We start from the raw sequence: 13,604 nt of genomic DNA, 5'->3' as shown, positions 1-13,604 counted from the left end.
GAGTCAGCTGAGATGCGTATGAAATGAAGTTCTAGAAAACTTAAGCACCTGGCATCATGGTAAGTGAGTACAGTGTTAACCAGTGCATAAAAAACACACTTAGGTATCTATAAGGTTACTCTTGTCCTCAAAATGGCCAAGAGCTAAGTAACAGTGACCTAGATAATGTACATTATTGACCTTGTATTAGAAGTGAAGCGAACATTGTTTTATAAAGCTCTGGTCAACCGCTCTCGGCTTTTGAGCGCTCTGAATAGCTAAACTAGTCATTTGATTGCCTCCTCATATCTGGCTATCCAGAGCATTTTCTTTGAAACACACTCATCCTACGGCTGTGGAAACGATGATCGATCACAAAAATCAGTGAATACATGTCCTTGCTTGGTCATGGAACTGTTAGGTGTGACTGATGCGGACATGATTTGCTTTCGAGCATAGAATACTTGACAGTGTTAGAGCCAGAAAAGGGAGAGGCTTCTATGCTTCTCTAGAATTCGTTTTGTTTAAGACACGACATTTCCTTGCGGCATAACTAACATCCTTTCATGTTGAAGTTGCTCTATCTGCTGGTATTGGCCTATGATAATAAGCTCGTTACCTAAATTCACGACAAACGAAACAATTGTTAACCAAAGGTATCATCTCAACCTTTGGATTCTATGCCCTGGAAAATCATGAAGCGATGTTAATGGGAGCGCCGGCCACATCTCAGCACCGGCTTCAGCTAATACATCCATATTATTCTGGACTACCTCAATTTTGCATGATTGCTCCGTTTCCGTTTGGGTGGACTGTCTTGACCCCGTTCAGGGGTTGTCCAGCTTCATATTTGTTACGATTGAGCCCCCAAACACACCAGCGCCTGCCATCAAGGAGATTATTACAGAAGACCACGACAAATATTCCCTCAAATACGCAAAGATTATGGCCAAGTATAGGAGTAGCTTCAAGTATTCCCAACCGGCTAATACATAAGAAGGCCCAGAGAATCTATTCGGTGCTGGGTGAGGGGTAACCTAGGCATATACTCCTTATGGAGGATATTCATTAGAGGTATGCGGGTCAATGAAAAAGAGAAAAAAAAAAAAAAAAAAAAAAAAAAAAGAAAAAAGAAAAGGGAGGTGTAGTTGGAGGAAAGGAACGTGTAGGATAAGGGAAAATAAAAGTCGACAGAAACGATTTCCTCCCGGGGGTAAAATTCCCTAACCGAATATGATCAAACATTGAACTCCCATTATGCGGAAATGTGGCTACAAAAGAAGCCTAGCTCCGATATTCCTGCACCTTTTCCTGTCTCATTCGCGTAAAAGCACACTCACGGCGTGTGTCGTAGTTATGGTAAACCAAAAGACTGTATCCTCGTAGCACATCCAAACATTTCCCAGCTCCAAAGCATCCTCTGTCCGAGGCAAAGTTTAGAGAAAAATAAAGAATAATAAAAGAAGCGGGTGGAGTGTAGCGACCTAGTTATAGAAAAGAGTCAACACCTAGGAGGCTTTGATTTATAAAAAGGAGGTGAAGACAACTGAGGGTTCTGGATTCGACAGCGGAAGCAGCGGCATCACCCTTGGCGTCAATCTGAATTTTCCAGCACAGCAACTCGGGACTTCTCATAACGATGATCCTTATGCACAGCCTCTGCGGTAGGTGTCGCAACTCTCCTTTCCACAAGCCGTCCATTTGACCGGAGGGCGCTGGACTTTCCTCCAATCGGAACCAGCATATGTTTCCGCTTGCTGACTGATATGGACCTCGCGATTGAAACCTCAACTGTCTGAAAGTCATCACCGTACGAGTCTATCGACGGGTTGGACCTGTGGTAGCCACCCTGTCTACCCTGAGACGTGTCGCTGGGCTCCAGCGCCGAAGTGGCGTTTTTCGTTGAAGTTCTGGGTAATTGCAAGGAGTTTTTGAACGGAAGAGGGATAGCAGGTATCTCGTCCCGCAATTGCAACGGAGTTGATTGACCAGCCATTGGCTCCAGTGGTCCCTTCTCTCTCGGACTACCACTCGGTGGGCTTTCTTCCGACATCACATTCTGTAACTTTCTGACAGTTGATTGTGATAAAGTCTTACGTGCGGGGGTCACCATTTCCCACACAGGCTCCTCCTGTTCGGGTGGTTTAATGCGCAGTTTAATTGTCTCGTGGTCCTCATCTGAAAACTCATCATCCATTTCTGAGGGAGAGGTTGAAAAGTAGGAGGCCGATCCCCATCTGCTATGGGATGATTCCGATGTCTCCACAGGGCTCTGAAGAAGCTGTTTTTTTCGAGCGGCCATTTCAAAGGAGGTTGCGCCTGGCAAGACGGGTAGGGTGTGGGATTTTTGCAACGGAGTTGGCCTACGGGGAAGGCAGTGAGATCCTAAAAGTTTTGAGGCCTTATTGGTGGGTGTTGCTGGGAATAGTGTAAAAGTAGGAGACTTTGATGGCCCAGGGGAAGTAGCACGCCTTGGTCTGGCAAGATCGTTCTGCATCGCTTTCTGCTGAGAAATAAGTAATCATGCATTTAAGGTGGAGTTGGAAAGGAGTACATACCACCGTGGCTGGGTTTGTGAGGTTATCGAGGTTCTTGCTTCGACGAGAAAGCAAGTTTGATCCTGTTTTTGTGTCATGTATCGAACCAAACATGACGCTATAACGTTCCATCCCAACATCAGGAATATGAACATTGAGAAGCGGAGCATTAGAGGTGGATCCATCTGGCTGAGATTCTGTGGTCTCCAAAGGTGTCTGAGGCCAAGGCCCCCGTTGGTGGTATTTCTCTTGATCTCCCGCTGCCCAAGCGCCTGTCTCTGCGGGATTGCTGTGGCCAACGTCGATCACCATCGACGGAAACTCCCCATGACGTGGAAGCGACTGCGATCGCGCAGGCCACGGTCGAGCTTCGGGTATAATTGGCTTCCTCCGTAGTAGCTGCATATCAGGCACGTACTCCGAGCTATCCAACGTTTGCAGCTGACGGTCGTTTACCCTAACCTCGTAAAATGGCACGCGAGGCGGGGATTCTGGACTTTTTGACTTGAATAGCCCACCGAATTTCTTCCATTTGCTTGGTTTACGCTTCAGTGAACTGTAATTCTTGCCGTGGACGTCTTCGTCCAACGTTAGGGGACTCATGCTGGAGATATCCGCCCATGTGTCATTGACCGGTTCCGTCGACGGATTGGCGGAAGCGACACCTATCCTTTGATCATCCCGTGATGCGTTCACGGATGCAAAATGGAGGGGAGACCCGTGAGGGAGTGAAGAGCTATATTCGTCTAAGGTTTCTGGGGGGTGGATGTCCTGTTGATGAGGCCGCACTGTCTTAACGATCTTGCGTCTTGATTCCTTTGCACTGCCAACTGGCCAGCTCTGGTTCGCCTGCAGAGAGTCAGCTGTTCCATCTCCAGTGGAACCAACACCGGTATCGGCCGTGTATGCTCGAGGTCGTGATGGAAAGAATTTCTTCCCCATTTTGCGGTGACGTGTAGTGTTAAATTCGTAAAAAAAAAGACATAGATGATTAAAAGGGTACAGAATATATACAGAGTAACGAAGACTGAAAAAAATAAATAAAAAAATAAGAAAAGAATACACGAAAAGTCAGACAAAAACAGGGAGGAAAAGAGCGGACGAGCTCCGGGAAAGCTCGAGAAATGAGCGGAGAAAATGGTACAACTACCCCAGGTTTCGCTGAAACAGGCGTGGCGGTAAATGCACAATTTATGTGAGAAGGCGAAGAAGGCGGATTAATACTCTGGAATATGAGGACGACTGTTGAAGAGTATCGGCAAAGACAAGGTCCCCCCAGAAGCGAGCCCGCAAGAGGTATCATCTATCGCTAAAGGGAACATGCAGAAGCCTTTGGTGGAGACCGAAGCAAGACTCGTGTCGTTTCGGAAAAGAAGAAAAGAGAGCCAACGAAAGCAGAAGCTTTTTTTTTGGACATGGGTGGATTCGGAATTCTGGATAGGCCACTGTTTAAATTAAATGAGACAAGGGTGACGATTGAGACCCTTACATTGGTGAAACTGATAAAAGGGCATTTCATCAACGTGGACTATGATCGTCGAATTTCTTTTGATGTTTGGCAGCCCTGCATGGGCTGCTGGTTTCTAGAACAGCCCGACCAACCGCAGAAGCAGTATCTTAGCTAATTGTCTAAGCCAATAAAGGGTGGAATGCTCAGGAACAGGGAATCCAAGGTTCCTCGCAGTTCCTGAATGAAGGACTGAGACAGGGAGATGTGATTGGCCCGAGTCACGCTTTAGAAATTCATCTCGCCAATAATAAAGTAAGGGTAATAACAACAAAAAGGCTTTTCCGCTGCCGTGCGCCCCTCTCAGTTCTTGAGAGACCGGAGTATGAGTTTCGAAGTCACAGCGGAGGGAGCCAAAATAACAAGGTCAATTAACACTCGCAGTGTTTGGCGTAAAGGCAACTGGGGACTTGCGGGCGAACAGGAAAATCCTGAATCCATGATTCGAAGTTGAATTAAGGCTGAGACGCCGAGATCAACACGTAATTTGGTCAGTGGCCCTTGGTCGCTAGTCCTTAATTTCCGACATCAAGAATCGCTCTGTCTGGAAGGCCTCTAGGCCTCAAATCCAGACGACGTTGAGGCCGGCCTCTCAGTGTTCTAGAAATAGTTGATAATATCTCACGAACCTAGAATCCCGGGGTTGGATTGATGTCGACAGAGGGTCGCGGGCTAAAACCTTTCCAGGGTGGTTCTCGGGTGGTCAAACCACGGTTTGATCCGCCGCTAGCCCAGCGGGCGAGCCAAGGGCGTCTCCCTGCAAAAAGCAACGAAATGTCATCGGCTCCATTTTGCTAGCCGCGGGAGAGACTGGTCGGGACTTTGGAGTTAGGCCCGTGGTTCCCTGTCAAGTGGATTTTTAGCGCGACGGCAGGGGATGGATCTTCTGCGAGCAAGCACGTTGAGCAGCAAGTCTCAAGGTTGGCACTTGCTGGCCAAAGCGAGCTATGTAACCAACTCGTGAGTTAACTAGTTAGCTGTTGATCGCAGAAGTGGCAGGCCGGGGCCAAGATGCCGGGATGCCGCAGCCGGTGAGCTTGAGCGGAAGAAGCATGGACCGTCCACCACCATCATCACCACCACCGCCCGGCAGAGTTGCGAGAAGAGGAAGAAAGAGTCGTTCGGGATCGGCTGAGAAGGTTCGCAGAGCAGCTCAACCGCCAACCCGCTAACCCGTTAAGGGAAAAGCCCTTCTTCCAGCCCACCTGCTGAGTCAGCCATCAAACCCCGCCTCAGCCCACCATGTTTGTTAGTTAGTTACCTAAGCAGATCAGAACAACCAAAACATCCCACCTTCAAGCCCGAGTTGACGATCGAGAAGCCTTTCCGTCCACCTACCACCAAGCAAAACCAACCTCACAAGCCAGACTCGCTGTCCGTTCCTCCCCGCGACCATCGGAAGCATCCTCTGCACAAAGGGCCCCGTCTTCTGCTCCTTTGCGTGGCTCTGTTCTACTTGTCCCCCCTCCTCTTGCATCCCCCTCACCTCCCCATATCCCTTTTTTCGCGGATTATCCCCCTGAACTACATCTGCTGTCCCGGGTTCGACCCCTGCTTCTTCTCCCAACATCTCGGTTCATTCTTCTCTTCAAATCCACTTCGGTTTTTCATTTGCAAAAGATGTCCTGGCAAGGTATGTTATACTCACCGATCAGCCTATGTCAAACCACGCTTCTGACCTGAAATGACGTCCACAGCTTATGTTGATACAAGGTACTCAATACCCCTCGTGGCTGAAGTCCTGCCACTTCGTGTGTCCTTTCTTTTTCTTTTTCTTTTCTTTTCTTTTTTTTAAGGCCTCCAGAGGTTTAAGAATGTTTGGCATCGATCCGTTATATCTAATTTCCCTCTAGTCTCGTCGGCTCTGGCCACATCGATAAGGCCGCCATCTTCGACAACCAAGGCACCAGCGTTTGGGCAACGTCTGCCGGATTCTCGGTACAGTCACCTGTACCTTTTCATCCATCTCTCACCCCTACCTTTAATACTGTGCTGTATGCTCTAGCCGACGAGCTAATGGGATTCAGGTCTCTCCGGCAGAGGTGAAAGTCATCGTCGACTCCTTTAATCCCGTATCTGGCGATGCGATCAAGGAAGTGCAGTCCGGCGGATTCTTCGTCGGTGGAGACAAATACGTTGCTCTACGATCAGACGAGTCTCGCCTCTATGGCAAGAAGGTGCGCTGGCTTCGAGTTCACTCCGGCTCCAGCACATAGGACTGACCAGATACATTCCGAATCCAGGGCAAAGAAGGCGTCGTGATCGTGAAGACGAAAAAAGCTCTCCTCATCGCACATTACCCGGAAACCGTCCAACCCGGCGCCGCGACCAACACGGTGGAAACTCTCGGCGACTACCTCATCGGATTAGGTTATTAGACAGACTTGCATGATCCACTGGTCATGAGTCAACAGTACATAATTGAGGCCCAAATACGGCTTGTTTTCATTTGTCGCGAATGCAAAACAGAGGATGTGCGATTAAGTCCAGATACATCTATTAGAAAATTGAATCTCTGGTTGACGGGGATACTGGCTCCCGGTCCTTTTTATAATATTTATTTTAGTTCAAATCAATCCCAATAGGCAAGATTGCTTGATCCTTTCCAGGTTTCTTTCCGCTATTCCTATTTGGTGAGGAATGTGACCTCCCACCTTTTCGTCTATACAGGCCATTTCCCATTTTCGTCAAATACCGCACCGAAATATACACATTTCGTTCTGAATGCCAGAATTCATTAAGTAGTCAAATGATAACCGGGGATATTTTGCATCTGATATACATATTCCGATGCTTCCGTCAAGGTGTTGCTGATAAAAGAAGAAAAGAAAAGAAATGTACAAGGCTGAAATTAAGAAAAAGTAAGCATTAAAATACAATCATAGCGTTCTCGCCGTCTCGCGAAGGGTTAGGCGGATTCGAATATCCTTGAAATGGGGACAGGGACGTTGAAAATGACGGTATCCTGAGAACGTCGGTGGTCCGCACGTTTAGAGCGTAGCCCACTCAGAAACCTTGCCATCCACGATTGTAATCAAAACGCCTTCTTTGTTGAGACGGCCCTGTTATTCGTAGGTATGTACGTTGCAAGATGCTCTAATAGTAACATCTAGGTGTGCAACTTTGGTTTTAGATCGTCCGATTCCATTGTCTTGAATCAGACTGGCAGATCTGAGCCGCCTCGCCGTCCGCCGAGGGTCCCAACCCAGGTCAAAGCCCTCTTCAACGGCGGCCCGACAATAGGGAAACCACCCACAAACGCGCCTAGAGTGACCAGGAAATCGCCGAATAAAATAAACAGGCCGTATAACTCGACGCAGAAGCCGATAAGTGGCCAGCGGAAGAGAATAAGGAGGATACCCAGGGCGAAGGTTACGGACCCCAAGAGCTTCTGGCGCCGGGCGAAGAAAGAGAGCGTCTTTTGTGGGCCGAGAATGAGAGGAAGGCCGATCACGAAAAGAATCTGGCAACTTGTTAGGCACTTGGATGTGTATGTGACAGGCAAACTGTGGTCAGAAGGGGTGCCTTTACATTTCCCATTGCAAGTCTGGTGTTTCACGCGTTAGCAAATCGGCAAGATAGGTGTATGGACAACACGCACAATGATCTATCAAAGAACATAAGAATGCCCAAGAAGAAAAATAAACTCCCTAGTGTAGCAGACATCAGACCATTGCAGCGTTTATTCTCGATCGCATAATGTGCACGCAAAAGGGAGTTCCTCGGTCGATGTAATGTGCCATGATTTCGGACCGCACATACCAGCAGTGCAGAAGACCGCACCGATCTCTAATGCCGGCATTAGCAGTCCCCCCGGAGCACCAAATTGCCTGCTTAACTCACTCTGCATATCGGACAACCACATGGTGGGCATGGCGCCGTGTGCCTCCTATATTCCCAGCCAAAAAATGGCTACCGCAACACAGTCCCAAAGCGTGTACAAATCGCAATATCCTCAGGTACACGGAAACCAATGCGACGTCCGCGGGTTGGCGTAACTGGGGGTGGATGCGTGATCTAGGTCAATGTCATTCGGCTGCGAAAGAATTTAAGAGTGAAATTAGCCTAAACTGGTTTCGCTGAGATCAAGGTTGGTGTGGCAGGTAAGTTTTCTTGGAGAAGCTGAGCTTTGTTGTGGTCCTGGTTCTAGATACATACCCCTGTTCATAAATTCATCATCAAAGGACAGATCGCAGTTCGGATATGGAGCTGTTCTGCCTGAGGAACTTGAGATGCAGGTTGTCAGACAGTCATAGAAATAGGTATACGGACTGAGACTAAAGGCAAGATATGAGCTCCAGGAGCCTAAAACATTCAGAAAGAGCGCGTCAAGCTACAAAACAATATAATCACAGATGAGAGGTTTGAACGCGCCAGTGCTTGAGTTTTGTGGTGAGCGCAGGTTGAACCCGGATAGATTCCCCACAGAGCACGCTAGGCCTGATCTGTGCTAGGATGAAACACACACCCATCCTTCTTCCCGCCAGGAAAAAAAAAAAGGAAAAACAAAACTAATCGCTTCTCTGTCCTCTGTACTCCATACCAGCAACCCAGAGGCCTGGACAAGGATGAAAAGGACAAAAATTGAGATCATGGATAGAGGGTTACAAGAGATTGGATGAGAGCACCACTGATGATCATGGCCACAAAGGCATGCAAGATTAATGAGTGCCTCTTGTCTCGTGCCTGGCTGACTTGCCTGCCAGCACGGCGTTTAATTTCCTCCATGAAATAGCACCTGCTTCAAGAGCGCTGCTATCAACCAGATTCCATGCTGATTATAGATCAAAATGTCTCTCCACCACCGCCAAGGCCACGGTGTCCTCAGAAGGCGCCGTAACTGATCTTCCTTTCGATGGAATTTCGGTACCCGTCTACATTGCGTACGTACGCAGGCGGAGAAAAAAAACTCGCGGAAGTGCTTCTTCCAAGCCGGTCACGATTAAGCCGGAGCGTCGTCTTGAACCCCATCTCGAAAGGGATAGGGTGGGTGGACGGGGTTTGACTTTGGGGGCCAAACAAGTTTGTCCGTATCGTTGTTTCGCTGCACTCTGCAATTCCATGCCGGGATTGCCTGTCTCCCTCTTTGTTTTATCCTTCCTCTTTCCGTTCTTTCTCGATTCCAACAGTAAATAGTTGTGTCTTTGTGTCTTTTAATCTCATAATTTACTTCAACACAACATGCGCCCCCCTTGTCTCAAGGTAGCTCTCCGCCACACCCTGTCCCAACGATCGGATCACTCCAAACACCTCCTTATCATGATATCGTAGTCTCGTCTTAGGATCCTTGTACGGCGCTGGAAGGCCGGTGATATCACAGTAATGCTTCTGCTGCGCGGCATGTAGCGATGGCGCCGATTCGATATTCGTATACGTCACAGCAGGACCCATGGCGTACATCGAGCGGCTGAAATTCTTCTCAAGGACAAGGGTAGATAAGCTTTGCGCAGCCTGTGCGATGTTTGTCGGACGGGGGATTGGCCCAGACGGTGTACCTATGGTGGCATGAGGACCAGTGGTGACGGGAGTGGAAGTGTCTGTCCCATCAGCGGCTGCTCCAGCTCCTTTTGGCGTCGAGGTCCCACTGTTGTCCTGAGTTCCAACGGCTGAGGCTTCCTTCCGCGATGATTCTGAGAGGATCTGCTTAACGTTCTTGTTGCGGCGGGTGGAGGGTTTCCAATGTGGATTGCGGAATGGCCGCGGACTGCGGGTGATGTCGAGCTGGTCGAGAAGCTTCTGATGGGAGTCGTCACCGGGAGTGTTTGGAGGCATCGCAGAGAGCAGGACAGGGTCCTATTCAAGTAGTAAGAGCAATGATTATGATGGTAGAATCCTAGAACGGGATGGCTATTGGGCTGCTGGCTGGAGGTGCGGTTTGATGAAGCTGCTTGCAAGCAATGGAAACAAGCTCCGGGTCACGTGAAGCTAGTCAATCCCCGGCGCGATCGTGCGATGATAAACACTTGAAACACCTGGGTTTAAGTGACTATTAGTTGTTGTTCTCACCTCTTTTACTGCCTGCATAGAGAGAGAGAGAGAGAGAAAGGCCACAAGCAGTCAATGTGCAGTCATAATGGTAAGCTCATTTCTAGGGCCGGTAACTCCTCCGTTCTCTAATTAATATGTGATTACTTCCAGGAGAGCCCTCACGAGCATCAACAGAATCTTCTTCTGTCACGCATCGTCACCAATGTTGTAGGTTTTCCTTCTACTGGGCCAATGCTGTCCATTACTGATAGGCGCCCTTTAATGCAGGAGAAGCTCAATGAAGCCATCATGGTGTTGAACAAAAGTCTCCAGGTTGGCAACGCCACACTCTTCCTATGCGCTTGAAGCTGTGCTAATCAGGATTGGATCTGTGGACTAGGAGGTCAATGTGCAGAACATGAATGTGGAGTTGGTGGCCCAGATGTTCAAGAATTACCAATCCAATGTTCTCTTTCACCTTGAAGGTCAGTAACTCTCCCTGCCTGCAGAGTAACTTCTCATCGGCTACTAACAGTTGTAATAACTATGTAGCTACTGAGAGCTTGAAGGATCCATCATGAAAAAGGCGCAAAAGCTGAATCATAAACAAGCAACTAGAATAATGACTAATGATACCCATTCTCTATTCATGAAACTTGTAAGATTGTAATTGTGGCATCAAGTAGTTCTGCCACTTTGATCTGATGTTTGTCTCGGTTGCTGGAGGCGCATGTTCTTATCAAATCTTATCAATTTTTAGCTTCTTTTTGAGTCGCGACAAGAGTTAACAATCGCCTGAAGCTTGCCTCAACCTCCGCCAACGCTACTCGGTCCTCCCAGCTTCATAAATATCCCCTCCTTGCCCAGAATGTGTTAATCTCATCAAAGGCACACACATCAGCATCATCCTCACCATGACGATCTCTTCCACCCAAACCATACCTTCATCCCGAATCACCCTGAACATAGCAGAGAAACGAGAACCTAAGCCGCCTCCGAAGGTCTTCCCCGTCCGCGAGCCCCCGTTCAAGGGCATCCTGCCCCCTCAACCAGATGGCTATGAGCGGAGTCGAGCTTCCCCAAGCACCAGCGCAATAGTTATCGACAATGGTATGTGCAAACGAACCCGCAGTCATCCTCACTTTCTGCTGACTTTTTTTTGGCCAGGATCGCATCTTGTTAAAGCCGGTTGGTCCTTCGACAAGGCCCCTCGTTTCATCATCCCCCCTATCATAGCCCGCTATAGAGACCGCAAAGCCAATCGCACATGCCAGTTCGTCGGATATGATGCCTATGTCGATGCGACAACCAGAGGCCAAGTGCGCAATGCGTTCGATCCTGGAACAAGCATCGTCGGTAATTGGGATGTCATGGAGGGCTTGCTGGATTATATTTTCTTGAAGCTTGGTGTGGATGGAGAAAACGGCGGCGTCGATCGACCACTTGTCTTCACGGAGCCGATCGCCAATCTGGGATATTCACGACGAAGTATGATTTTGCACTCTATCGCTGGCATTTCTAGGAATTGGGGCTATGCTAATGGAATGGAACGTAGTGATGAACGAGATCGCCTTTGAATGCTATTCAGCTCCGTCTGTCGCCTATGGAATCGATTCTCTGTTTGCATACAAGTACAATCGCGGTACAAATGGCCTTGTCATCTCATCGTCCCATTCTTCTACCCATGTCATCCCGGTTCTTAACTCCAAGGCCATTTTATCGAATTGCACCAGGCTCAACTGGGGTGGCTACCAATCCTGTGACTATCTCATGAAACTCCTCAAGTTAAAGTATCCCACCTTTCCCGCGCGAATAACGGAGACCCAAATGGAAGAACTCCTGCATCAGCACTGCTATGTGTCGCAAGATTATGATCGAGAACTGAGCGGCTACCTTGACTGGGCCGGTTTAGAGGATCGGGACCATGTCATCCAATATCCCTTCACAGAGCACATCGTTCCAGAGAAGTCTGAAGAAGAGCTCGCTCGGATAGCGGAACGCAAAAAGGAGAGCGGAAGGCGGCTGCAAGAACAGGCGGCAAAAATGCGACTTGAAAAGTTGATGAAGAAGGAACAAGAATTAGAATACTATAAGGATCTACAGAAGAACTTGGCTTCAGAGAGTAAAAGGGAGGTCAGGCGGGTCCTTGATGCGGAAGATATGAAAGATGAAGCGCAGCTAGAAAAAACTATAAGGGAGCTTGAAAAATCCATAAAACGATCGCGGAATAAAGATCTTGGACAGGAAGAAACGGAAGAAAACTCTGAGGAGATGTCGTTTGCCTTATTGGACGTTCCCGACGAAGAGCTCGACGAGGCTGGCCTCAAGGAGAAGAAACATCAACGGCTAATGAAATCTAACGTTGAAGCGAGACAGCGGGCCAAGGAGGAGAAAGAAAGAGAAAAAGCGAGAGTAGCGGAGGAAGAAAGGTTGGACACTGAGAAACGTGAAAATAATTTTGAAGTTTGGGTTGAAGAGCGGAGACAGGCAAGAGACGTGAGTATACTCACTTTTCCTGGCCCTCGCGCTCAGCAACTGACATGTCATATAGGCGATAATACAAAGGATCAAAGAACGCGAACGCATGAAGGCTGATCTCGGCAACCGCAAATCTCTCGCCAGCCAAATCCGCATGAAAACACTCGCCAATCTCGCCGCGGACGGGCCCAAGAAACGCCGCCGTGGTGGAGACGATGATACATTCGGCGCCAACGACGAGGACTGGGGAGTGTACCGTACAGTCGCCACAGGTGAAGGCAGCGATGACGAAGACGAAGAAGATCCCAATCAACAGCTCAAATCCATCGAAGCCGATCTCCTCAAGTACGACCCCGAGTTCACAGAAAACCACACGCTCGAAGCCCAGTCTGACTGGACGAAATCCCTCATCCACATGTTCCTCCGCGGCCCATGGCCATTTGACCCGGAGAGCCAGCGTGAGGCCCACCAGCTACACCTCAACGTGGAGCGCATCCGCGTTCCAGAAGTCGTTTTCCAGCCCTCCATCGCCGGCGTCGATCAATCCGGCATTGTCGAGATGGCAGCGGACATCGTGCTGCAGCGCTTCTCCTCTCGCGAAGACCAGGCCCGCCTCCTGCGCGACGTGTTCATCACGGGCGGGAACTCTCTCTTCCAGGGTTTCGACGAGCGATTCGCGCGAGAATTCCGTGCCGTTCTTCCCGAAGGTTCAGACTTGCGGGTGCGCAGGGCGAATGATCCGGTGCTTGATGCGTGGAAGGGAGCAGCGCAGTGGGCGGCGGGTCCGGATCTAGCGACGTGTTCGATTTCAAGGCAGGAGTACTTGGAGAAGGGAAGCGAGTATATCAAGGAGCACATGCTGGGGAATGCAGCCTGAACCTTTTTTATGTGATTTACTGCTATACGGGGAGTATGTGACTATCTCTTTAGGTGTTTTTGTTGTTAACCCTCGCGTATTGGTGGGCATTTCAAGGAATTTGCTCGGGCTGTTGTCTTTATGCCACCCTGCGTTTTTCTCTTCTTTTTTTTTTTTTTTTTTTTTTTTTTTTAATTGGGGGAGATTTCATGTCAATTAGGTGACACAAAACGAACGGGTGTGTATTATAATATTATTCTAGATGGGGAAGATATTCCCT

The 13,604-nt window shown here is 48.8% G+C and overlaps 6 protein-coding genes across 6 annotated transcripts; 3 read left to right on the top strand and 3 right to left on the bottom strand.

The window, feature by feature from the left end:
• Positions 1 to 1,573: 1,573 nt before the first annotated feature.
• Positions 1,574 to 3,458, bottom strand: D8B26_004894 (uncharacterized protein; the record flags this gene model as incomplete). The annotated part of the gene is made up of 2 exons (XM_066124631.1): positions 1,574 to 2,482; positions 2,538 to 3,458. 2 exons carry the CDS (start codon positions 3,456 to 3,458, stop codon positions 1,574 to 1,576), a joined length of 1,830 nt encoding a protein of 609 aa, XP_065980712.1.
• Positions 3,459 to 5,310: 1,852 nt separating this feature from the next.
• Positions 5,311 to 6,680, top strand: PFY1 (profilin, required for normal timing of actin polymerization in response to thermal stress). Its single transcript, XM_003070634.2, has 5 exons — positions 5,311 to 5,656; positions 5,721 to 5,736; positions 5,877 to 5,961; positions 6,051 to 6,200; positions 6,267 to 6,680. The coding sequence occupies exons 1-5, from the start codon at positions 5,644 to 5,646 to the stop codon at positions 6,399 to 6,401; spliced, it is 399 nt and encodes a 132-aa protein (XP_003070680.1). The 5' UTR covers positions 5,311 to 5,643; the 3' UTR covers positions 6,402 to 6,680.
• A 500-nt stretch (positions 6,681 to 7,180) lies between these two features.
• On the bottom strand, positions 7,181 to 7,897 carry GOT1 (Golgi Transport; the record flags this gene model as incomplete). Its single annotated transcript, XM_003070633.2, has 5 exons — positions 7,181 to 7,486; positions 7,555 to 7,570; positions 7,625 to 7,673; positions 7,786 to 7,812; positions 7,867 to 7,897. 5 exons carry the CDS (start codon positions 7,895 to 7,897, stop codon positions 7,181 to 7,183), a joined length of 429 nt encoding a protein of 142 aa, XP_003070679.1.
• A 918-nt stretch (positions 7,898 to 8,815) lies between these two features.
• D8B26_004891 (uncharacterized protein) lies at positions 8,816 to 9,795 on the bottom strand (the record flags this gene model as incomplete). Its single annotated transcript, XM_003070632.2, has 1 exon — positions 8,816 to 9,795. One exon carries the CDS (start codon positions 9,793 to 9,795, stop codon positions 9,190 to 9,192), a length of 606 nt encoding a protein of 201 aa, XP_003070678.2. The 3' UTR covers positions 8,816 to 9,189.
• Positions 9,796 to 9,997: 202 nt separating this feature from the next.
• DAD4 (DASH complex subunit dad4) lies at positions 9,998 to 10,632 on the top strand. Its single transcript, XM_066124630.1, has 5 exons — positions 9,998 to 10,099; positions 10,162 to 10,218; positions 10,279 to 10,323; positions 10,391 to 10,475; positions 10,543 to 10,632. Exons 1-5 carry the CDS (start codon positions 10,097 to 10,099, stop codon positions 10,569 to 10,571), a joined length of 219 nt encoding a protein of 72 aa, XP_065980711.1. The 5' UTR covers positions 9,998 to 10,096; the 3' UTR covers positions 10,572 to 10,632.
• Positions 10,633 to 10,842: 210 nt separating this feature from the next.
• ARP5 (Nuclear actin-protein involved in chromatin remodeling) lies at positions 10,843 to 13,486 on the top strand. Its single transcript, XM_003070631.2, has 4 exons — positions 10,843 to 11,100; positions 11,158 to 11,478; positions 11,546 to 12,486; positions 12,542 to 13,486. Exons 1-4 carry the CDS (start codon positions 10,905 to 10,907, stop codon positions 13,343 to 13,345), a joined length of 2,262 nt encoding a protein of 753 aa, XP_003070677.2. The 5' UTR covers positions 10,843 to 10,904; the 3' UTR covers positions 13,346 to 13,486.
• Positions 13,487 to 13,604: the final 118 nt, after the last annotated feature.

This window comes from Coccidioides posadasii, chromosome 2 (assembly GCF_018416015.2).
Source record: "Coccidioides posadasii str. Silveira chromosome 2, complete sequence".
Classification (NCBI taxonomy): Eukaryota; Fungi; Ascomycota; class Eurotiomycetes; order Onygenales; family Onygenaceae; genus Coccidioides; species Coccidioides posadasii.
This window is presented reverse-complemented; position numbering and strand designations above follow the sequence as displayed.

Excerpts from the sequence above, each read along its gene's own strand:
- PFY1 (XM_003070634.2), top strand. Across the intron at positions 5,962-6,050 it reads CAACGTCTGCCGGATTCTCG|GTCTCTCCGGCAGAGGTGAA; the intron begins GTACAGTCACCT and ends AATGGGATTCAG. Across the intron at positions 6,201-6,266 it reads CTCGCCTCTATGGCAAGAAG|GGCAAAGAAGGCGTCGTGAT; the intron begins GTGCGCTGGCTT and ends TTCCGAATCCAG.
- DAD4 (XM_066124630.1), top strand. Across the intron at positions 10,324-10,390 it reads TGTTGAACAAAAGTCTCCAG|GAGGTCAATGTGCAGAACAT; the intron begins GTTGGCAACGCC and ends TCTGTGGACTAG. Across the intron at positions 10,476-10,542 it reads TGTTCTCTTTCACCTTGAAG|CTACTGAGAGCTTGAAGGAT; the intron begins GTCAGTAACTCT and ends ATAACTATGTAG.
- ARP5 (XM_003070631.2), top strand. The coding sequence starts at position 10,905 with ATGACGATCTCTTCCACCCAAACCATACCTTCATCCCGAATCACCCTG. Across the intron at positions 11,479-11,545 it reads TCTGGGATATTCACGACGAA|TGATGAACGAGATCGCCTTT; the intron begins GTATGATTTTGC and ends AATGGAACGTAG. Across the intron at positions 12,487-12,541 it reads AGCGGAGACAGGCAAGAGAC|GCGATAATACAAAGGATCAA; the intron begins GTGAGTATACTC and ends CATGTCATATAG.